Here is a 23,262-nt window from a genome sequence, read left to right as displayed (position 1 = left end):
TCTATGTAGGTATCTTGAACTTGGAAAGAAAATGCAATTTCAAAATTTACTGACTTCTAGCTTTATAAAAGTCATGAGGGAGTATTTATTTTCAAATGATCCAAACTCAGCTGGTTGATCCAAATCAACTTGACTCAGGAGCCCTTTAAAAATGACGGCTGTGTCCTGATTCCAGGATTCCCCACCCCATTCGCAGGCTAATTTTCAGGAGTGTGTTTAAAGGGTGTGGCTGGTTCCTGTCAGAAGCCCGCATGCGGCGTTTCCAATCTGGCCAGCTTCATTCAAAGATATGCATGTCCTACTCTACCACAAGTTTCATGGAGTCAGCCCAAGTTTTTAAAAGAGCTCCCTAGAGGAGCAGCGAACCCAAGTCTGTATGAGCTGACCTCTTAAAAGGAAGTTCAAAACGGTCCCCGTCTTGCCCCCTATGCCATGTTACACCGTCCCCACCCACCCCCTCAGGCCTTCTATGTCAAGCTCTGCCCTACCACCCACACCCGATATCTTCTCATGCCCCCTATGCCAAACTCTGCCCTTCCACCCACACCTTCAGACCCCTCCACCCCCTATGCCAAACTCTGCCCTTCCACACTATTTCTTCATGCCCCCTATTCTGAGCTCTGGCACTTCCATGTCCATAGGCCCATTGTACACCTTCTAAAACCAATGAACACCATTGTGTATAGTTGCATACGTAAAAAAAGCTTTGAAAAAATGTAATCCATTGATAACTTTCTCCTTTGCTTGAATAAAAGTCTGGACCAAGCTAATAAAAATGTCAATCATCCAGACCCTTTGAAGTTTCAAAAACCACAAACCCTTGAAACTACTTAACTTGTGTCAACAAACATTGTGAAATTGACCGCAGAGATCAGAGAGCCTGAGCTGTCAAACCATGTTTCCTCAGGGTCCCTGCGTTCTCATATCGTAATAGCTGTCTGGACTCTCAGCCAAGCCTCATTATGCATGTGGGACCATTGGGAGTGGGTGGGGGACATGAGGCAGCATGGGTGAGACAAGGGTAGTGTTGGAAGGTTAAAGGGAATGAGATGGCTGGAGACCATGTCTTCTTTTTCACTGGGACAAGGTCCCACAACACTGAGTCGGGCCTTTTAAACAGCATGCATTTGCACCCGCAACCCCTGTGGCCGCCTCTGCACTTATTCCGGGGTCAGCTGGCCCAATCCCAGCCCCCACCTGGCCCACAACAACAAAGATCCTACCTTTGCGGGCACTTTCTCCTGAGGCTGGCATGCTAGGCATTTTCGTATTCCCCCTACCCACCTAGTGAATGAAAATCCAGGCCAACACGTCAACCGCACAAATCCTTCCCCTCTTTCTCAAAATTGTCGCTTCTAAGAAACTGAGAGCCTATTTTATCTAAAAAGGCATTTTTGCTTAAAATCTCAGAAGTAAATGATAAAATATTGGGTATTTTATAAACTAACATTTGCTTGTGAAAATTCAATTCTTTGAAGCTAAGTCAGCAAACACACCAATAATAGGGCTGAAAACTGGAGTCACCCAACAACTGGATAAGTAGTGGGAGAGAAAGTAGTTATGTAAATTTTTAAAAAAAATAGAATTAGATTAAATTTTGTTCAAAAATGTTTAATTGGTATAACATTGAACTATGGGATATAAGAAAAAAAAAGCAAACCAATATCTTAAGACCAGAGAAAAAAATATACAGCATCAATGCTCATCAATACAGAAAGTGATCCCACTGATTTCAGTTTTGTTACCTGTCAGTCCGATCTGATGTCCAAAGATAGTTGCACTAAGGTGGGTAATATTGCGCGAGTATCCACCAAAAGGTTTTAGAGGATCCAGTGTGAGTGTTATAGAAACAGAAATATTTATTGGTCCAGGATCTTCCAGAACTGAAGGGGATTGCGTGGAAGACCGCATTTGTCCACTTGTTACTGTGCTCTCTGGGGTGGTGGTTTCATTTATGAGGTGCTTTAAAGTTTCATTCTCAGATATGCACAAGTCCAGATCATTAAACCTCAGCAGGAAAGTGTTCCAGTCCTATCAGGAGACAAAAACATGTTTAAATTACAATTACGGTGGTTCATCTTTTAAAATATACTGCAATAACAATCACAACCTTAGCATCAACTGAAGTTATTTGGCCCTACCTATTAGTGGTTGAAGATGACTGTCAGAATTTCACTTTGAATGTAAGTATAAATTTAGATTTGATGTAATTTAAATAAAAAGTCAATTTTATTATCACACTGCTCATTTCATGTTAAATTACCTACCTCTTTATTTGAGCATGATCAAATTATAAATGAATAGTCCATCATCTAACAGGAGAAAACAATAATATAACTTTGTACCACACATCTTTATTTGCCTTGCCTTGAGCTACAGGTTAATTCTTTAACAGAGATGGGAACACAGGAGAGAAAGAAACCATGGGAAAACAAGTAAAGGTTGCACTTCCATATTAGTATACATGATGTGGTCAAGTAAGGACTGAAAGGTGAACCATGACACAACAGCAACATACATATAGCATCTTTACTGTGCAAAATATTCCAAGTCATTTCACTTAAGTGTAATCAAACCAAAAATGAACACCGAGTGAAAGGAAGTGATCTTAGGAGGATGAATAAAATTTGGTCAGAGGTTGGTTTTAAGGACAATTAGAAGGTGGAGAAGTTTATGGAGGGAATACCAGAATGTAAGGCCTTAAACAAATGAAGACAAGGTTGCCAATAGGAGTGGATGATGGACAAGAGACCAGAATTGGAGGAATGCCAAGTTCTCAGAGGGCAGAAGGTTATGGAGATGGGGAGGGTTGACCTCCACATATAATTTAAAATAGAATGAAAAAAAATTACGTTTGAAGTATTGGGAGACCAGGATTCAAGTGAGCAGAACCTGGTGTGGGACAGGATACGGACATTGCCCTCTCAAATGGATGTAAAAGATCCCACAGCACTATCGGATGAAGCACAAGGAGTTCTCATGGTTCACTAGCCAACATTCATGCCTCAAACATCATCGAAACATATTTGTTTGTGGAGGCTTTGCTACTTGCAAATTGATAGCCACATTTCCCTACATTACAACTGGGACTAAACTTCAAAAAAATAATTTGTTGAGAAGTACTCAGATGTACTGAGACTGTGAAAGGTGCTATATAAATGCAAGTTTTCTCTATTTAAAAATATTTTTCTCACATTTGTGACTATTCCGTTGTTAACTTGACAGCACAGTCACCCAATTTTGTGCACATGCACATGAAGTGAACTAAAATCATTGGATTACACTATACCACAGTAAACAGTCAATCATATCAAACTTTCAGAACAAGGGTCAAATTTAGTTTGTGCTTTTATTGACATAATAGCCTCAAATGGGTTAAATGATAGTTTAACGTGGGTCAGGGAAGAGGGTGTAAAAGACGGGGGATTCTAGAAATCATTTGTTAAAAGCATAAAAATTGTTTAAATTTTAAAATATTATGGGCAGAATTTTGCCCTTGGCGGGTGGGCTTGGCAAGATAGGCATTGGACCGCGATTTCATGCTGGCAGGCCAATTAAGGCCCGCCCTGCATGAAACGAAAGGCAGCACTGCCTGTGCAGGGGGGAAAGAGGAGGGTGAGTGGGCTGAGCGCATGTACCCGAGTAAGCACTGCATAATCTCCCTGAAGCACGGAGCTGCCTTGGGGAGATGAAGGTGTTTCTAAAAATAAAAATGAAGAAAATAGAAATGTAATAAAACATGTTCCCTCATGTGGCTCTACCCCGTGCACTACCGCGACTTGCATGCCACTCAGTTGAGGGCTTCCAACAGCTCTGCGTGATGTTCCCCTGCCTTCTGCTAGCTCTCCATGATGAGTTGGGAGTCCAAATCCAGAGGCTTGTCATATGTGACTGTCACATGAGCAGGAACATGTTATTAATTAAATTTTAAATCTTTTACTTTATTATTATTTGCTTTATCCCGCCCGTGGATGAAGTTTCCAAAAAAAGGCAAAGGCCATTAGGTTGGACGGGCAGCGAAAACTTTAATTGATTATTTAATGACCTTTTAATTATTAGCAGTGCACTGCCAACTCCAGTGCACACGCGCTGACCGAACTATTGCACGACTGCACACCCTCAGCCGACGTCAACACAAGTCATTTCACACTCAAGCGGGTCAGGCGCCTGCTCACCCGCCGAGCAAAAATTTCTGCACTATGTATCAATATTACTACAATACTGTCTCTAAAAGGGAAGGCAGGTATACCTAGCAAACTACACTTGTGCAAGAGCAGTTTTGTTGATTTGCAGACACCAAAGTTTGTAAGCTTAGCTGTTTTTCCCCACCCGCAAACTGAATGGATGCATCTCATTCACAGATCTCAGAATAAAATCGCCCCTGTGCTCGCTGTTGGAACCAAGTCTTTAGAAAACTCTATGACAAGGTATCTACAGCCTTGTACAAATCAAGAACTTTATCAGTACAAATATTTTTTTAAAAAAACATTTCCATGCCGTTAAGGAAGACAATAAACAATACCTCAGTCATTTCTGGAGACTTGATTTCCTTTATTTTAAAGAAGTAACCCAATGTCAGGAAAGCTATGGCCATTGCGCTGACACTAATCATGAACACCACAAGGGGAGGACGGTTGCTGATGTATACCTTCAAGTTCTCAAGTGGATGGATGTTAAGCATGGTTCCTGTCAAGTAAACCTGCAAAACAAATTAATGATTAAATTTGTCACAAGAACGGATTTCATTATCTGCTGACTTGTGGGGTCAGTTAGCTAGATGACTAGAGTGTGGTGCAGAATGACATCAATGTTCAATCCCTGTATCAGATGTGGTACTTCATGAAGGCATGCCTCTTCACCTTACCCCAAAGCCTGTGGAGTGGTGTCCCTCAAGTCATATAACCAATTGTCTCCAGCTAAAGGAGAGAGATGCGTATGGTCCTTTGTAGAATATGGCTAATTAGTGGTGAGGGGGAGGGTGCCAACATACAAGATTTCCTAAAATGCATAATTTTGTTCATCTGCCTTAAAGACACTGTGTCAATCAGAATTTTTTGCTGCACTAGTACAACATGAAAAGGGTATAGTGAGACCAAGATGAATGAAAGATCATACTGAATGATGAGGGAGGTGGCAGCATAGTGGTATTGTCACTGACTAATAATCTTTCAATTAGGCACTTTACAACTTGCAAAGTTCAACAACTTCAGTACATAACAGCCATTCCAACTCTCCTCAGGCAGTAGGATCCAGTAATGGTTCTGCTGTCATCAATGACAATCTCCTCTGGACATATCTTTTGTTTCTTTACATGTTCCGTTATTGCCCCTTTTTGCCTTGCACCACCATCCTTTTGTCATTTAATCACTCTTGCTCTCCAAGATACCACAGATTCAGTTCTTTTCCAATACCCTGCCCCCACACTTTTCTCTGGCTGTGGGCCTGTTTTCAACTGTTAAATCTTTTAACTTCTTCCAGGTCTGATTAAACATTAACCTAAAACATTAACTCCGTTTTTCTCTCTTTACAAATGCTGCCGGACTCCAGTCTTTCGCGCATTTTCTGCTTTTATCATAGGAATCTACAGGTCTGAAACATGCCATTTTGGTCCATCAGCTCAGTTCAAAAGCAGAAAATGCAGTTCATCACAGACACTAAACGTTAACTCTGTTTCTCTCTCCACAGATGCTGCAAGACCTGCTGAGGTTTTTTTTAAAGCATTTTGTTTTTTTGGTTAATTACCTATTTTGCTCAATTTATTTTCTTACAACATATCTGCCCTGCCTGCTTGCAGAGTTATTGATGAAGCACTTTATTAACTCATCGATACCATGCTTTTCTACCCAATGGACAACTTGCTATGTGATAGGAGATTTAAAAACCATGGTGAAGTCTAGATATGAGCAATGTGCATGGTGCTTCCCTTTATTCTTAAACTCCAATACATCTTGAAAGAAATCTTAAACAAAAACAAAAATACCTGGAAAAACTCAGCGGGTCTGGCAGCATCGGTGGAGAGGAGCACAGTTGACGTTTCAAGTCCGCATGACTCTTCAATAGAACTAATTAATTTGGGGGGGGGGGGGGGGGGGGTGTTGGGACGAGAAGAGCTAGGTAGAGGGCCAGTTATAGGTGGAGATAACCAAAAGATTTCACAGACAAAAGGACAAAGAGGTGTTGAAGGAATATTATCTAAAGGAATGTGCTAATTAAGGGTAGAAAGCAGGGCAAGCAAGGTACAGATAGATATAAAAACAAAAAAACTGAGGATGCTGGAAATCCAAAACAAAAACAAAAACAAACAGATAGCCCTAGTGGGGGTGGGGTGAGGGAATCGAAAAAGGCTAAAAGGTAGAGATAAACAGGTTTGTCAAGTATGATTTCCCTTTCCCTGCCCAAGCCATACTAATTTGTCCTAATAACTTTACACTTCTACATATTTCACAATATTCTTCAGTGATGCTCACTGTAAAATATTGTTGTCATTACCAGTTTCTTCAATGAACAGTACCTTTAAGGTTTTTAAAATCAAACCGAGGCCAGAGTGGTACATTCCAGGCATGGGTGTGGTTTAGCAGGAAGGCTGCCTTCAAGTCAGCCCACTATTTTACACGTGACATGTCAGGATCACCAACTTATAATTTCTTGGACTATTTTTAAAAAATCACATATAGGTGTTATGATGCAAATTACCATAAAGCATCTTCATCACAGAAACCAAGTCACTTGACCCAACAGCCAGTGTGTATGCTCCACACAGATATTCTTGTATTTCAAAAACAGAATTACCTGGAAAAACTCAGCAGGTCTGGCAGCATCGACGGAGAAGAAAAGAGTTGACGTTTCGAGTCCTCATGACCCTTCAAGAGAACTGATCTTTCTTTACAAGGAGAGGGAAATATACCCCTCCATCATTTTCACGTGGTCCATCTCTGAAACTTCCCTTCCCTTCCTTGACCTCTCTGTCTCAATCTCTGGTGATAGACTGTCCACCAATATCCATTACAAACCCAGCGACACCCACAGCTATCTCAACTACAGCTCCTCACACCCCGCTTCCTGTAAGGACTCCATCCCATTCTCTCAGTTCCGTCGCATCTGTTCTGATGATGCTACCTTCAAAAACAGTTCCTCTGACATGTCCTCCTTCTTCCTTAACCGAGGTTTTCCACCCACCGTCGTTGATAGGGCCCTCAACCGTGTCCGGCCCATCTCCCGCGCATCCGCCCTCATGCCTTCTCCTCCCTCCCAGAAACATGATAGGGTCCCCCTTGTCCTCACTTATAACCCCACCAGCCTCCGCATTCAAAGGATCATCCTCCGCCATTTCTGCCAACTCCAGCATGATGCCACCACCAAACACATCTTCCCTTCACCCCCCCTGTCGGCATTCCGTAGGGATCGCTCCCTCCGGGACACCCTGGTCCACTCCTCCATCACCCCCTACTCCTCAAACCCCTCCTATGGCACCTCCCCATGCCCACGCAAAAGATGCAACACCTGCCCCTTCACTTCCTCTCTCCTCACCGTCCAAGGGCCCAAACACTCCTTTCAAGTGAAGCAGCATTTCACTTGCATTTCCCCCAACTTAGTCTACTGCATTCGTTGCTCCCAATGCGGTCTCCTCTACATTGGAGAGACCAAATGTAAACTGGGCGACCGCTTTGCAGAACACCTGCGGTCTGTCCGCAAGAATGACCCAAACCTCCCTATCGCTTGCCACCCTGCTCTCTTGCCCACATGTCTGTCCTTGGCTTGCTGCATTGTTCCAGTGAAGCCCAACGCAAACTGGAGGAACAACACCTCATCTTCCGACTAGGCACTTTACAGCCTTCCAGACTGAATCTTGAATTCAACAACTTTAGGTCTTGAGCTCCCTCCCCCATCCCCACCCCCTTTCTGCTTCCCCCTTCCTTTTGCTTTTTTTCCAATAAATTATATAGATTTTTCTTTTCCCCACCTATTTCCATTATTTTTAAATATTTTAAAATCTTTTGGTGATATTATCTAAACGAATGTGCTAATTAAGAATGGATGGTAGGGCACTCAAGGTATAGCTCTAGTGGGGGTGGGGGAGCATAAAAGATTTAAAAATAATGGAAATAGGTGGGAAAAGAAAAATCTATATAAATTATTGGAAAAAATAAGGAAGGGGGAAGAAACAGAAAGGGGGTGGGGATGGAGGAGGGAGCTCAAGACCTAAAGTTGTTGAATTCAATATTCAGTCCGGAAGGCTGTAAAGTGCCTAGTCGGAAGATGAGGTGCTGTTCCTCCAGTTTGCGTTGGGCTTCACTAGAACAATGCAGCAGGCATGTGGGCAAGAGAGCAGGGTGGAGTGTTAAAATGGCAAGTGACAGGGAGGTTTGGGTCATTCTTGCGGACAGACCACAGGTGTTCTGCAAAACGGTCGTCCAGTTTACGTTTGGTCTCTCCAATGTAGAGGAAACCGCATTGAGAGCAACGAATACAGTAGACTAAGTTGGGGGAAATGCAAGTGAAATGCTGCTTCACTTGAAAGGAGTGTTTGGGCCCTTGAACGGTGAGGAGAGAGGAAGTGAAGGGGCAGGTGTTACATCTTTTGCGTGGGCATGGGGAGGTGCTATAGGTGGGGGTTGAAGAGTAGGGGGTAATGGAGGAGTGGACCAGGGTGTCCCAGAGGGAACGATCCCTACGGAATGCCGACAGGGGGAGTGAAGGGAAGATGTGTTTGGTGGTGGCATCATGCTGGAGTTGGCGGAAATGGAGGAGGATGATCCTTTGAATGGCGGAGGCTGGTGGGGTGATAAGTGAGGACAAGGGGGACCCTATCATGTTTCTGGGAGGGAGGAGAAGGCGGGAGGGCGGATACGCGGGAGATGGGCCGGACACGGTTGAGGGCCCTGTCAACGACCGTGGGTGGAAAACCTCAGTTAAGGAAGAAGGAAGGACATGTCAGAGGAACTGTTTTTGAAGGTAGCATCATCGTAACAGATGTGACGGAGGCAAAGGAACTGAGAGAATGGGATGGAGTCCTTACAGGAAGCAGGGTGTCAGGAGCTGTAGTCTAGGTAGCTGTGGGAGTCGGTAGGCTTGTAATGGATATTGGTGGACAATCTATCACCAGAAATTGAGACAGAGAGGTCAAGGAAGGGAAGGGAAGTGTCAGAGATGGCCTCTGCAAAGGACTGGTTCAAGGGTGATTAGGGATGTGCAACAAATGCTGGCCTTGCTAGCAATGCCCACACCTACGAAAGAGTGAAGAATCTTAACAGTATACACTTTATGGGGGGAGTTTTAACATATGGGTGGGTTGTAGACAGGTGAGAAAGTAAATTTAAGATTTTCAAATCTGACCCGAATCCACCCACACTGAGGTTTAAATGAGCTAGGTAGAAATGTTCCCCCAGGCTAAACAAGCTTACCTCATGTGATTGGCAGATTTCTCCCCTGCACACAATATCTGATGTCACCCTGCCCATTCCCACACATCCACACAATTACCTTCCATCCATTCCCCTGGTGTTTTCCTACCTGGCAATCTTGTTGGCTCCCAACAGGAAAGCTCCCTGAAAAACTTTTAGAAAGATCTCCTGTGGTTAATTTCTGCAGGGTATTTGGAAACTCTCATTTCTAGGTTTCCAATCCAAAAATCCGCCTATTCCAAAATATATGGTGTTTTAACTTTATCCTCATCCCAAATTTATTATAGATTCATCATTACTTGTTTACTCTTGTGCTCTGTCCAAACTTGTAAAACGCACAATTTTTTAGGTTGTTTTTAATCGTTTTATCTACCTGCACTTGCACTTTTAGAATTTGGTATTTGAACTCCTGTTGTTCGGTTTATCCATACCCTTCAGCATCTATTAATTTTATACTCTCAATCCTTGTTTTTAATCTCAAAAAAATACATTACATCACACATCCATATTAAATTGCACCTTACACCCATTTGACCATTCCATATGTTCTTCCAAGCTTTTCACAACCACATTTAACATTTGTTAACCTTCCTACTTTTCTGTCACCAGCAAATTAGGAGATAACTTTCCTTGTACTCAAATCCAAACCATCAACATATATGATTACAAAATGGGCACAGCACTAACTCCTGCAGTTCACTGCTACCAACTCTTCTCTGGTCCAAGCAACATTCATTTCGCCCAAGTCACTTTGCTGTCGTAGTCATGCTCCGTAACCCCTTTGATAGTACAAGCCTAAATTTTCCTAGAGTTTCTTGAGACACCTTTTCAAACAATTGAAACTCCAAACACACTATACCTGCTACACTTTCCTTTATCTATCCAATCAATTATTCAAAGAAGTCCATTAAATTTGTTAAACATGACTTCCTTTCGATAAATCTATCTTAGCAGCATTTTATCTAATTAAACAGATTCTAAACATTTGCCCACAACTGACATTAAATTAACTATTGCAAAATATATCAGATGCTGGAAATCTGAAAAAGAAACAGAAAATGCTGGAACTACTGAGCAGATCAGGCAGCATCTGTGGACAGAATCAGGGTTAACACTTCACGGGGGTGAACTTTCATGAGAACTGCTGAGTATTGCAGAGGTTTGTTTAAATTTTAGATGAACCGTTCTCCAGTTTGTCCTTCTCTGTAGAACCAAAAACTTTTATAAATAAGCCCTCCCTCCCTATGAGCCTTCATATGCTCAATATCAGCTAACGTAGTGAGGGAAAGTATGAAACTTGCATCACTTTGTATCTTATGCGAAATTTCAGGAACTTAGTTATGACCTGGAAAGCAGTACACCATCAGGCAATAACATCAGGCATAAAAATTATGTAACAGACTCACTAATAGGTGAACTGAAGCAAAGGCGAAGCAAATTCTGGAATAGATATATTCCTCAAGGAACACAAAAAAGCAATCCTTTTGCTGATATTTATAAATACTGTGCATTAGATGAGTGCTTCACAGTAATACAAGTTTATTTATTTCCCCATGAAATCTCCCACCATTGTCCAGGAGATGCCAGAAGAACTGGTAAATTGGGAGCAAGCTACAGGAAATTTACTATTGATAATTTTTTATATTCAGCCAGGAACAAAGGAAATAAATAAAAGAATACTTTAAACCAAAGAAAGCTACCAGACAGGTGCATGTGCACCAAGCCAAAATCTATTTGGCATCTGACTGCAAATTCCTACAGAGAACAAAGCCAGCTGTTCTGTCAATTAGTTCAATTGAGAGATACATCTTATCAAGTTTTGCAATCATGACTTGTGTGGGTAGAATATGTCTGTTGCACTCAATGGAATATCGAAGCAAAGGCTTTCATCTGCAATAGTTTGTATGTTTTGGCCGAATATTGGCTGCACCAGTAACTAAAAATTAAAGTGATTGTCAGGTTCCCATACATAGATATTGAAACAAAAAGACTATGATTGGAATTCTAACAAATTTCATGGTAATAAGTAATTGCCTCAGTCAGGAGAAAAGAAATATGCTTTTCATATGTCCACGTTTACAATTTACAACAAGACAGCTTCAGTACCAAAATCTGTTTGCAAGACTAACTAGATTGCAATTTGGATTTAAAATAGCATTTTAGCAATAGATTTTATAACACATTTTACTAATGTGGCGACATATTATGTTTTAATCTATGCCAAGTTCCAATTTTTGGTAACAATTAAAATTATAATTATGAGGTGACAAACATGCAAATTTTATTCCCTCCCCCACCCCCGGGTATTTAAATAAAAGGTTTTTAAAAAATGATTAATTTCTCTGGGCCTTTAATATGACTATGCCTTCTAAACTTGCTTTCAGTTTTGTTTACTCGGCTACAGATTATACTACCAAAAGAATGTATGAAACAGGATATTAAAATAGACAAATGTTTCACAATTGCAGACACCTTCTGGTGTTAAAAAGGAATTCTGCAGATATTAAGTGTTTTCAGCACTTGTCTTGAATCAGAATCGAACCATAAAGCACAATAACTTCTCAGTACACCCTGAAAACTTACAGAACAGGATAAAGAGTTCATTTGAAATGGTGTCCTTGCTGGGAGCAGAAACTGTATTGCAATGCGCCTATCAAAATAAAACCTGCTCAGAGATCTAGTGTTTCTGGCTCCCAAATAGTCACTTAGCAGTACAGACTGAATACTGCTGAAAAGAAAGACACGTTACTGCTTTTTGTCTTGCACTCATCAGTACAAATACAAGAATGCCAAATTTCAAGTGATCACAATTTATACTACAGGAGAAATTCACACACAGGAACCTGTTCTCTGTAAACAAAAGGAATATGTTAAAGCCTTGCAATTCTTTGAATTACCCGTGAGCTTGGGGGGCTGATAGCTCCCTGTTGCTTTCTCCAGGGCAACACCTCAGTCAGAGTAGACTTGCCAACTTGCCTTCTCCTTTGGTATAAATTGCTGTGATCATTTGAAATTTGGCATTCTTGTGCTTGTCATGATACATGCAAGACAAAAAGCTTCAAGAACATCTCATTCTTTTCAGCAATATGTTTCCCAATCTTTTTACTCATTTGGACAGTTAAAATAAACAACACATTATAAATTGATGAAAGAGTCTCAGGGATGGCAATGAGAATTATTTAATGTATTTATAGAAGAAATGCATTTAATTCAAAAACTTCCCCAAATGTCTGTTTATATTTTTCCCATGGAGAATTTCAATAAATTCAATTGGGTTCAGGCAGAAAGCAAAAAGACCAACTTCACAGGACTTTTCAGAGAATATCTTTCAATCACAGAATATTTTGTAATCATTCCATCCACTGTTCTCTATAACTCAGTACAACTGGTTTACACTAACTGAATGAGCGAAATTCCTTTAAGAAATGGGATTTAAAGATTTTGACCAACATTTTGGGGAGTCATCTTCTACCCATATAAAATCAATAAAATTACTTGCATACGAACATACGAAACAGAAGCAGAAGTCGGCTATTTGGCCCCTCAAGCCTGCTCTGCCATTCAATAAGATCATAGCAGATCGGTTTCTGTTTAGAGTTCCATATTCCCATCTACCCCTGACAGCCTCTGATTCCCTTGCCTAACAAGAATCTATCTACCTCCGCCTTACAAATATTCAATGACCCTTTCTCCACCACCTTGAGGCAGAGTTCCAAAGTCGTACAGCCCTCAAAAAAAATTCTCATCTCTGTCCTTTAAGGGTGATCCCTAATTTTAAAACACTGCCCCCCTGGTTCTGGACTATCGCACTAAACGAAACATCCTTTCCATATCCACCTTGTCAAGGCCATTCAGGATCTTTAATACTGAAATCAAGTCACCCCTCACTCTTACAAACTCCAGTGGAAACAAGCTCAGCCTGTCCAATGTTTCCTCATAGGATAGCCCACTCATTTCAAGTATCAATCTAGTAAACATCCTCTGAGCTTACTAAATGCCACTTTAGAAAATATAATCAGAAACAAAAAATAAAGATAAAGAAGGGAACAAAGTTATTTAAATATAATTTATTTTTCACTTAAGGTTCTCGTGATTATTTACAAAATGTGGCACCACTCCTATAGTTCAAATTGCTCAATATAGATCTAATGAGAGTTTGAAAAGGCATTTACGATACTGCAGAATACTTATACTGTTCCAGTGGACATGGTTTGAACATTTCACAATCCTTTTTTGTGATAAAGGCAAGGCTGTCAAACTAATAAGTCAGTAAATCACAACATAGGGTCAGAAATCATGAATAGCAGTGTCAAACATAACTGAAGGATCGTGACAAGTTCAAACTAAGTCTGCTGGAACACTAAGTGTTCTGCAGTATCATGCCTTTTGGAAACTCAGGTTGAGTCTGCAGAGAGCTTTTGTAAATAATATTGGGAGAAATGTGGGATTGGAAATTGAGCATACACAGAGGAACCACACTGTATGATATGTAAGTGTATTACTTTTAGGCAAGATTTTTACTTCCTGTAACATGTTCCTCTATACTCTAAATAAGCCTAATCACAACAGATAGTTTCCAAACTGCTGCAACATCTAACTTGAGAAACAACCATCATTGGCAATAATTAAATACTAAGATTGAAGCCATTGTCTTTGTCCTCATCACAAGCTCCATTCCTCATCTACCATTTCTATCCCTCTCCAAGAACTGTGTGTAGCAGAGCTGGACAATTCACAACCTTGGTGTTATGTCTGACAGCGAAATGCGCTTCTGGTCACAAACCCACTCCTTCACCAAGTCTGCCTATTTCCACCACCATAGCCATCCTCCAACTCCAACTCTGCCTCAGCTCATGCTGTTGAAATCCTTACTTTTTAAAAATTCTTTCATGGGATGTGGGCATCGCTGGTTAGGCTAGTACTTATTGCCCATCCCCAACTGCCCTTGTTCAGAGGGCATTTAAGAGTCAACCACATTGCTATGAGTCTGGAGTCACAGTTTGGCCGGACCAGGTAAGGACAGCAGATTTTCTTCCCTAAATGGCATTAGTGAACCAAATGGGTCTTTATGACAATCAGCAATGGTTTCGTGGTCATCATCAGACTTTTAATCCCCTGGTGGAACTTGAACCCAGGTCCCTGGAATACTAGTCCAGTGGCAATACCATTATGCCACCGCCTCCCCAATGTCTTAATTACCTCAACTTGATTATTTCATGTTCTCTTAGCCAGCCTCCCCTCTTTCATTCTACAGAAACTTGGGCTCATTAAAATTCTGCTGCTTTATCCATTCATCTACCAACCCTGCCTGGTCAACTTACATTGGACCCTGGTCTGATAATGCTTCAATTTTAAAATCCCCATCCTCCTTTTCAAATTGCCCCATGGCCTCAACCCAACTCTTACCTACTCCAGCAGTAAATGTCTTTGAGATCTCTGCACTCCTCAAATTCTGACAGCTTTCAGAAACAATAATTCAGGAGAAAGTTAACAGTCACTTGGACAATTAAGGATTAATTAAGGAGAGCCAGCACAGATTTGTCTAGGGAAAATGTTTTTAACTAACTTGCTCGAGTTTTTGCTGAGATAAGAGACAGCTGCTGAAGGTGATGTGGTTGATGTGGTGTACATGGACTTGAAGAAGTATCACATAACTGGCTTGTCAGAAAAGTTAGAGCTCATGGAGTAAAGGGGCAGTGACAGCATTGATACAAAATTGGCTAAGTGACAGGAAACAGAGAGTAGTGATGAACGGTCATTTTTCATACCGGAGGAAGAAAGGTAATGGGGTTCCCAGAAGTCGATATTAGGACCCCTGCTTTGGGTAAAAGGCACAATTTCAAAATTTTCAAATAATGCAAAACTTGGGAGTGCTGTGAACTATGAGGATAGTGACAGACATCAAGAGGAAATGACAAACTGGTGGAACATGCAAACAAGTGGCAGATGAAATTTAATGCAGAGAAGTATGAAGTGATCCATTTTGGTAGGAAGCAGGAGGAGAGACAATGTAAAAAAGGTACAAAATTCTAAAGGATCAGAGGGACCTGGGAGTACTTGCACATAAATCATTGAAGGTTGCAGGGTATGTTGAGAATGAAGTTAATGGGTTTCATAAATAGAGGCAGAGTACAAAAGCAAGGAAGTTATGTTAAATCTGTATAAAACAATGGTTCAGCCTCAGCTAGGGTATTGTGTCCAGTTCTCGGCACCGCACATAAGGAAGGGTTTCACGTCTTAAGAGTGTGTGTAAAAAAAGGTTCACAAGAATGGCTCCAGGGATGAGGGAGCTCAGTTACATGGATAGTTTGGAGAAGCTGGGGCTGGTCTCCTTGAAAAGAAGTTTAAGAGGAGTTTTGATAGAAGTGTTCAAAATCATGAGGGGTCTGGACAGAGTGGATGGAGAGAAACCGCTCCCACTGGTGGAAGGATCAGGAACTAGAAGGCATGGAATTAAGGTGATGGGCAAAAGAAGCAATGGTGACATTACGTAATCACTTTTTGAAAAAAACAGAGTGGTTAGGATCTGAAATGCACTGCCTGAGTATGTAGTGGAGGTAAATTCAACAAAGGCTTTGAAATAAGAATTGGATAATTATCTGGAATAAACTTTAGGGCTAGAGGTAAATGGCAGTGAAGTGGGACTACGCAAGTTGCTCTTGCAGACTGGTAAAAGTAGGGAAAATCTCAAGATATTCTATAAGTATATCAATGTGAAGAGGATAACCAGGGAAAGAGTGGGGCCCATAAGGGACCAAGGGGGCAATCTATGGGTGGAGCCAGAGGACATTGCTAGAGTGTTGAATGAATACTTTACAACTGTCTTCATCCAAGAGAATGAGGATAAAGGTATCGAACTTGGGGAGAGAGACTGTGAGGTTCTTAAGCAAATTGATATAGGGAGTGACAAGGTATTGGAGATGTTGGCAGGCTTAAAAGTGGATAAATCTCCAGGTCCAGATCATTTGTGTCCCAGACTGCTAAGGAAGGCAAGAGATGAGATTGCAGGGGCTCTGACCCAAATTTTTAATTCCTCTCTGGCGGTGCCAGAGGACTGGAGAACAGCTAATGTGGTTCCGCTATTTAAGAAGGGTTGTAGAGAGAAGCCAGGGAACTAGAGGCCAGTGAGTCTCACGTCAGTGGTAGGAAAACTACTGGAGAAAATTCTGAAGGAGAGAATCTATCTCCACTTGGAGAGGCAAGGTTTGATCAGGGATAGTCAGCATGGCTTTGTCAGAGGGAGGTCATGCCTAACAATTTGATTGACTTTTTTTGAGGTGGTGACCAGGTGTGTAGATTAAGGTAGTGCAGTTGATGTAGTTTATATGGATTTCAGCAAAGCCTTTGACAAGGTCCCACATGGGAGACTTATAAAGAAGGCAAATGCTCATGGAATACAGGGTAATTTGATTAGGTGGATTCAAAATTGGCTTAATTGGAGGAGACAGAGGGTGATGACAGAAGGATGCTTTAGTGACTGGAAGCCAGTGACCAGTGGTGTACCACAGGGATCTGTGCTAGGTCTCCTATTATTCATCATTTATATAAACGACATAGATGACTATGTGGGGGGTAGGATTAGTAAGTTTGCCGATGACACAAAGATTGGGCGGGTGGTTAACAGTGAGGCTGAGTGTCGTGGGCAACAGGAAGACATAGACGGGATGGTCAAATGGGCAGATAAGTGGCAGATGGAATTTAACCCTGAAAAGGTGCGAGGTGATGCACTTTGGAAGGAGTAATTTGACAAGGAAGTATTCAATGAACGGCATGACACTAGGAAGTTCTGAGGAACAAAGGGACTTTAGCGTGTATGTCCATAGATCTCTGTTAGTGGTGTGTGAAAAAGGCGTATGGGACACTTGCCTTTATCAATCGAGGCATAGATTACAGAAGTAGGGAGGTCATGTTGGAGTTGTATAGAACCTTGTGAGACCACAACTGGAGTACTGTGTGCAGTTCTGGTCGCCACATTATAGGAAGGATGTGATTGCATTGGAGAGGGTGCAGAGGAGATTCACCAGGATGTTGCCTGGGATGAAACATTTAAGTTATGAAGACAGATTGGATAGACTTGGGTTGTTTTTGTTGTGCAGAGAAGACTGAGGGGGTGACCTGATCGAGGTGTACAAGGTCATGGGCATGGACAGGGTGGATAGGGAGTAGTTGTTCCTCTTAGGTGAAGGGTCAGTCACAAGGGGACATAAGTTCAAGGTGAGGGGCAGGAGGTTTAGGGGGGATGTGAGGAAAAACTTTTTTACCCAGAAGGTGGTGACAGTCTGAAATGTGCTGCCTGGGAGGGTGGTGGAGGCGGGATGCCTCACATCCTTTAAAAAGTACCTGGATGAGCATTTGGCACGTCATAACATTCAAGGTAGACACGAAGGGCCTCTTCTGCACTCTGTGATTCAGTGAGTGCTAGCACAACAGTGGGCTGAATAGCTTCCTTCTGCGCTGTAACCAGTCTATGATTCTATCAGGTGTATCACCAATTTTAATCGCTCCACCACTGTCAGCCATGCTTCCAGCTGTCTTGGCCCAAAGCTCTGGAATTCCCTCCCTAAACATCCTGTTCCTCCTTTAAGGTGCTACCTAAAACCTACCATTTTGACCGAGCCTTGCTCACTTGTCCTGATGATTCATTTTGGTGTTAAGAAATGTTTTGATAATGGTCTTTTTCAGCACCTTTGGACGTTTTGCCTCACTAAAGGAGCTATGTAAATGCAAGTCACTGTTATTGTTGTTGATTAGTCATTCCAACTTGCTAGCTTGACAGAAACCTTTAGTTACTGGCAGGAATAGTGTGACATCAAAGTGTAGGTCCTCAAGTTAAAAATATCTGCAACAACTGAACAAACTTCACTAATAATTACAGTATTCACCTTAATTTATATATTTTCAAAAATACTTACATTCATCAGTTTAGGAATGCCTGTGCTGAGGAACATTTCTCAGCTTGGTGAGCATCAGACATGTTCAAATGTACAGCAAAGCTCCTTCTATTCTTAACCACAAGGGTTTGACTGATTTAATGGGTTTTGTTTTGGAGAAATCAATGGTCAATAAAGAAAACACTTGGATTTTATTTGTACATATGGAATTTCAGAAGGCATGTTAACACAAGCTGCCTGTTCCAAATGTTAAGGCAGTCTGTATCGTATTGACTAGACTTGTAGTGCATACACATGAAGAATGGTTACAGGCCAGAAACAAAAAGGAGTAATAGGATGTTCTGTTCAGATTGGTGGGATCTGTTTTGTTTGCTATTTATATAAACATAGGCATAAAAGGAATTGGTATGAACTGTGTTACTACCAAATACAAGAGATTGCAAACAGGTGCTGGATATAATTCAATGCACAAAAGTGTGAGCAAGAAAATTTTGGGAGAAAAAAAACAGAAAGTACAGTACTTAAATACTAAAACTAGAGTGATGAACAAACATATCCGAGGTGCCAATGCAACAAAGTTAAAGATGGGAGTGCTGGCCTGAAAAGCAGGATCATTACCAAAAGAACAGAGAGAAAAGTTCTAAGATATTTTTGGTCAGAGCATAGTTTAAAATGGGATAAGCTAGACATTTGAAAGCCATTACAAAGAGGGTACAGGGAAAAAATAAACAATGTGCCAAATTAACGATAGCTTTCTACTTTATACCACACACAGGATTTGTTGGGTCAGAACTTGAACTCATTTTACAACAGTGCCCTTACAGGCAATAGAAAATATAAACAGTTTTGATTCATCTTTTACATCCTGGCTGCAATTGAATTTACATTCCAGAGGGCAGTTGCGCTTTTTAAAGCCATGCAATTATCACATGAAATTATAATTATAACAGTAAACTTATCAGACCAAAAAACATTTTGGCATAAATTTAAATGGAAATGAGTCTAATACTTCACCATAACATAGCAGAGAAGTGGAAATGCATAGATAGAAATTTAAAATTATATTGCAACCAAGTATCAAATCTTTACAAAAAAAATTATGAAAACACAAACTGAGTCTCTCCCAAAAGATACATGATTCCAGCTAGACAGTAGCCTCTTTAAACTACCGCACATGAATCAAAATTACAAACCCAAAGGGACGCCGTGTACATGGTACCTATCACCCAATTATAAAAATGAAATGCTTAGAGTGTATGTGGGAGCGTGCACACTGTCTAAGCACCAAAATTAACCACTGACAAGTTTCAAAAACCTTCAGAGCATTCACAGCATTCCATAAGCACTTGCTTGCAGCCACATTGGAGATACACTCCAAGTGGTGCCAAATATTTTTTAAAAATGAAACCAACTCCACTTAGATGTCTCCCATCACATCCCTGTAAATGTGGAATAGGTCGTCTCTCATGGTTTACATTGAAAAGTCAGTGCTGGTGTAAAGCAGCAACAACTTTGCAACAATGTTGCAGCATAAATGTATCCTAAATTTGGTTGGTTATTGAAGTTTCACAAAACCAGTACTGACACATAAATAGTGCACTGTTTCAACAGCCTGCTGGGTTTATAGATCATATTTCTGTTTGAATGGATCTTACATTAATGCAGCACAAGACAATACTGGATAAATATGAATAACACCAAACATACAAAACAGCATTTACTGGAAATGGACTGATAAGTCATTAGTAACATTTGCGCCACACAAATGCCAAGCAATGACCATCCTTCATTTTGGTAGGAAGAATGTGGAGGGACAATACAAAGTAAAAAGTACAATTCTTAAAGAGGTTGAAGACCAGAGGAACCTGGGTGTACGTGTGCTTAAATTACTGAAGGTGGCAAGATGGGTTGACAGCATAGTTAATAAAGCATACAGTATCCAAGGCTTTATTAATAAGGGCATAGAGTACAAGAGCAAGGAGGTTACGTTGAACTTGTATAAGACATTAATTCGGCCTCAGCTGGGGTATTGCACCCAGCTCTAGGCACCACATTTTAGGAAAGATGAGAAGGCAGAAATGATTCACAAGAATGGTTCCAGGGATGAGGAACTTCAATTATAAACGATTGATGGGAGAAGTTTGGAAGAGTTTCCTTGGAGAAAAGGCAGCTGGGAGGAGATTTAATAGAAATATTCAAGTTCAAGTTCATGAGGAGTCTGGCCAGAGTAGATAAGGAGAAACCTGTTCCCACTCATGTCAGGGTCGAAAACGAGAGGGCACAGATTTAAAGTAATTAGTAAAAAAGCAAAAGCAATATGAGGAAAAACTTTTTCATGCAGCGAGTGGTTAGGGTCTGGACTACACTGCCTGAGAATGTGGTGGAAACAGGTTCAATCAAAGCATTCAAAAGGGAATTAGACTGTTGTCTGAAAAGGAAAAATGTAGAGGGAGAATTATGGGGAGGAGGCAGGAGAAAGGCACTTGATGAATTGCTCAGAGAGCTGGTCCAGGCATAATGGGCAGAAAGGCCCCCTTCTGCACTGTAACAATTCTGTGATTCATCTTCAGTAAGAGAGAATCGAACCATCTCCATGTCACATTCAATGGCATTATCATTATTGAATCCCCCACTATCAACATCCTGAGGGTTGCCATTTACCAGAAACTAAACTGGATTAGCCATATAAATACTGTGGCTACAAGAGCAGATCAGAGGCTGGGAATCCTGCAGTGAGTAACTCACCTCCTGACTCCCTAAAATCCTGTGCCTTTGTAAGGCACAAATCAGGAGTGTGATGGAACACTCTCCACTTGCCTGGGCGAGTGCAGCTCCAACAACAATCAAGAAGCTTGACACCATCCAGGACAAAGCAGTCTACTTGATTGGCACACCACCTACAAACATTCACTCCTTCCACCACCAATGCACTGCAACAGCTCACCAAGGCTCCTTTGACAGCAGCTTCCAAACCCACGACCTCTACCAGCTAGAAGGACAAGGGTAGCAGATGCAGGAACAAGTTCCCCTCCAAGCCACACATCGCCCTGACTTGGAACTATATCACCATTCCTTCACTGCTGCTTGGTCAAAATCCTGGAATTCCCTTTCTAACAAGGCTGTGGATGTACCTACACCACATAGACTGCAGCAGTTCAAGGTGGCTCACCACCATCTCAAGGGCAATTAAGGATGGGCAATAAGCGACACCCACATCCCATGAAAGAATGAAAAAATGTTATTCAGTCAATCACAATGAACTGCAAAATATTTTGCAACCATATTGCAGGGGTCAAAGATTTAAAATCATTTGCAAAAGATCTAAAGGGATGAGAAGAAAATATTTCACTCAATTGTCAGCACCTGCAACACTACCTGAAAAGGTGAGAGAAATACATTCCATAAATAATTTTAAAAGGAAGTTGGACAAGAATTTGATGATGAGGAACTTACAGGTTACAGACAAAAAAAAAGGGAGTGGGACTAATCAAAACTGCTCTTTCAAAGAGCCAGCACAGGCAAGTCAGACCGAATGGCCTCTCCTCTGTGCTGCAATTTTCTATGAATTTATAACAGGAGTTGTGACTAAAGGTCTCTACATCACATTGTGCAAAAGATAGATTAGGAAGAGAATTCACTAACATTACATAAACTGAGAAATTGCGTCCATTTCGAAACATTGATATTTGTAAAACATGAACCAGCAAGTTATTTTATTACAGCAACACTGTAACTAGTTACTCAACTAGTAATTTATCGAGTCAAGTTTGATACACTTTACACTACTTGTATTATTTCACTGCAACATGAAGACAAAATACCAATTTAGAATCTAAAACAATGCAAACCAAAGGCCAGTACACCATTAAGTCAACGTACATTTGGTCCGAAAGATTGTGAAAACCGGTTAATGTTAACTTTTCTCAGTTCAACAACAAAATTCGCAGAACACACACTGATCTGAAAGCCAGGCCAAATGGATAAATTCAATGTAACACGGCGAAGATTTAAAACGTGTTTCTCGAAATGAGGTGTGAAAGTGTGAACAGAAAGGACAATCATCTCAAGTTTGAAACTGAGCTAGCGGCCTAGACCCAACTTCAGAACAGTGCAGCCTGCGCTGCGCGTTTGCAGGAGTCCCAGCAAAACACACAGTCAAGGCCCCTCCGCCCCCCTCTCCCCCCCCACCCCCCGGGGTGGGGGGGAAGGCTCTTACTCACCATGGTGGGACCGAGGCGGCGGCCTCACCACCTGCCCCCTCCTCCGAGGACACAGACTCAGCGGGAAAGAGAAGGGAATGCTGGGCCGGGAAGATTGGAGGAGGCAGAGCGGCCCTCGCTCGCTCTCAACACCCGGGCAGAAAGACAAGAAAAGGCTGCGCCCCTGGCCGGCCTCTCGGCATCTCTCACTCCGCAGCTACGGAGAGCAGGGCGGCAGCTCAGCTCAGCATCTCGGTCTGGGCGCCGCCCGTTAAAATCCCGATTCTCTCCGTCAGCGCCTGTTTTTAAGCCTCCCCCTCCTCCTCTCTCCTTCTCAACGTCTCCTCCCCGCCGCCTTGGGCACTCCCTGACCGGCTGCTCCGGGTCCTTCCACCGCTCCTGGGTCCCTCCGCCCGCCGCGCTCGTTCCCCGCTTTCACCTCCCAGCACAGCGACGCCGAGCTGATTCACCCGGCGACGGCAACGCGCCGTGACCCTCCCCGTACATCCGCAACAAAAAAATGGCAAACAACAAAGTCGAAACCAGTGCTTCAATGTCAGTATTGAAATAACTGGGCATGAGACACTGACTCTCAAATATATGAGTGAGACAAATTTGATTTTAAACCCCCAGTGTTAGACGAAACGCGGTCACTGCCTGTTTTAATTTTTTGCAGAACATTTCACTCTTGTTAATTCTAAATTCTTCTAAACTCTCACTGAACCAAGATAGTTGTGTCAGGTTGAATGCATATCTGTTTTTAAACTAGAA

The 23,262-nt window shown here is 41.7% G+C and overlaps 1 protein-coding gene across 3 annotated transcripts in view; it reads right to left on the bottom strand.

Moving 5' to 3' along the window:
* The window catches only part of tmem248 (transmembrane protein 248), a 33,297-nt gene extending 10,381 nt beyond the window's left edge, over window positions 1-22,916 (bottom strand). For 2 of the 3 annotated variants that reach the window (XM_041197906.1, XM_041197907.1), the window contains exons 1-3: window positions 22,513-22,914; window positions 4,523-4,699; window positions 1,746-2,031 (exon numbers count right to left, since the gene is read on the bottom strand). In XM_041197906.1, the coding sequence (XP_041053840.1) occupies window positions 1,746-2,031; window positions 4,523-4,699; window positions 22,513-22,515 (466 nt within the window). In that variant the 5' untranslated portion in view covers window positions 22,516-22,914. Of the gene's footprint in view, window positions 1-1,745; window positions 2,032-4,522; window positions 4,700-22,512 lie in introns of all 3 variants that reach the window. The other variant, XM_041197908.1, reaches the window with a different exon arrangement.
* Window positions 22,917-23,262: the final 346 nt, after the last annotated feature.

The sequence above is a fragment of the Carcharodon carcharias genome, chromosome 10, assembly GCF_017639515.1.
Source record: "Carcharodon carcharias isolate sCarCar2 chromosome 10, sCarCar2.pri, whole genome shotgun sequence".
Classification (NCBI taxonomy): Eukaryota; Metazoa; Chordata; class Chondrichthyes; order Lamniformes; family Lamnidae; genus Carcharodon; species Carcharodon carcharias.
This window is presented reverse-complemented; position numbering and strand designations above follow the sequence as displayed.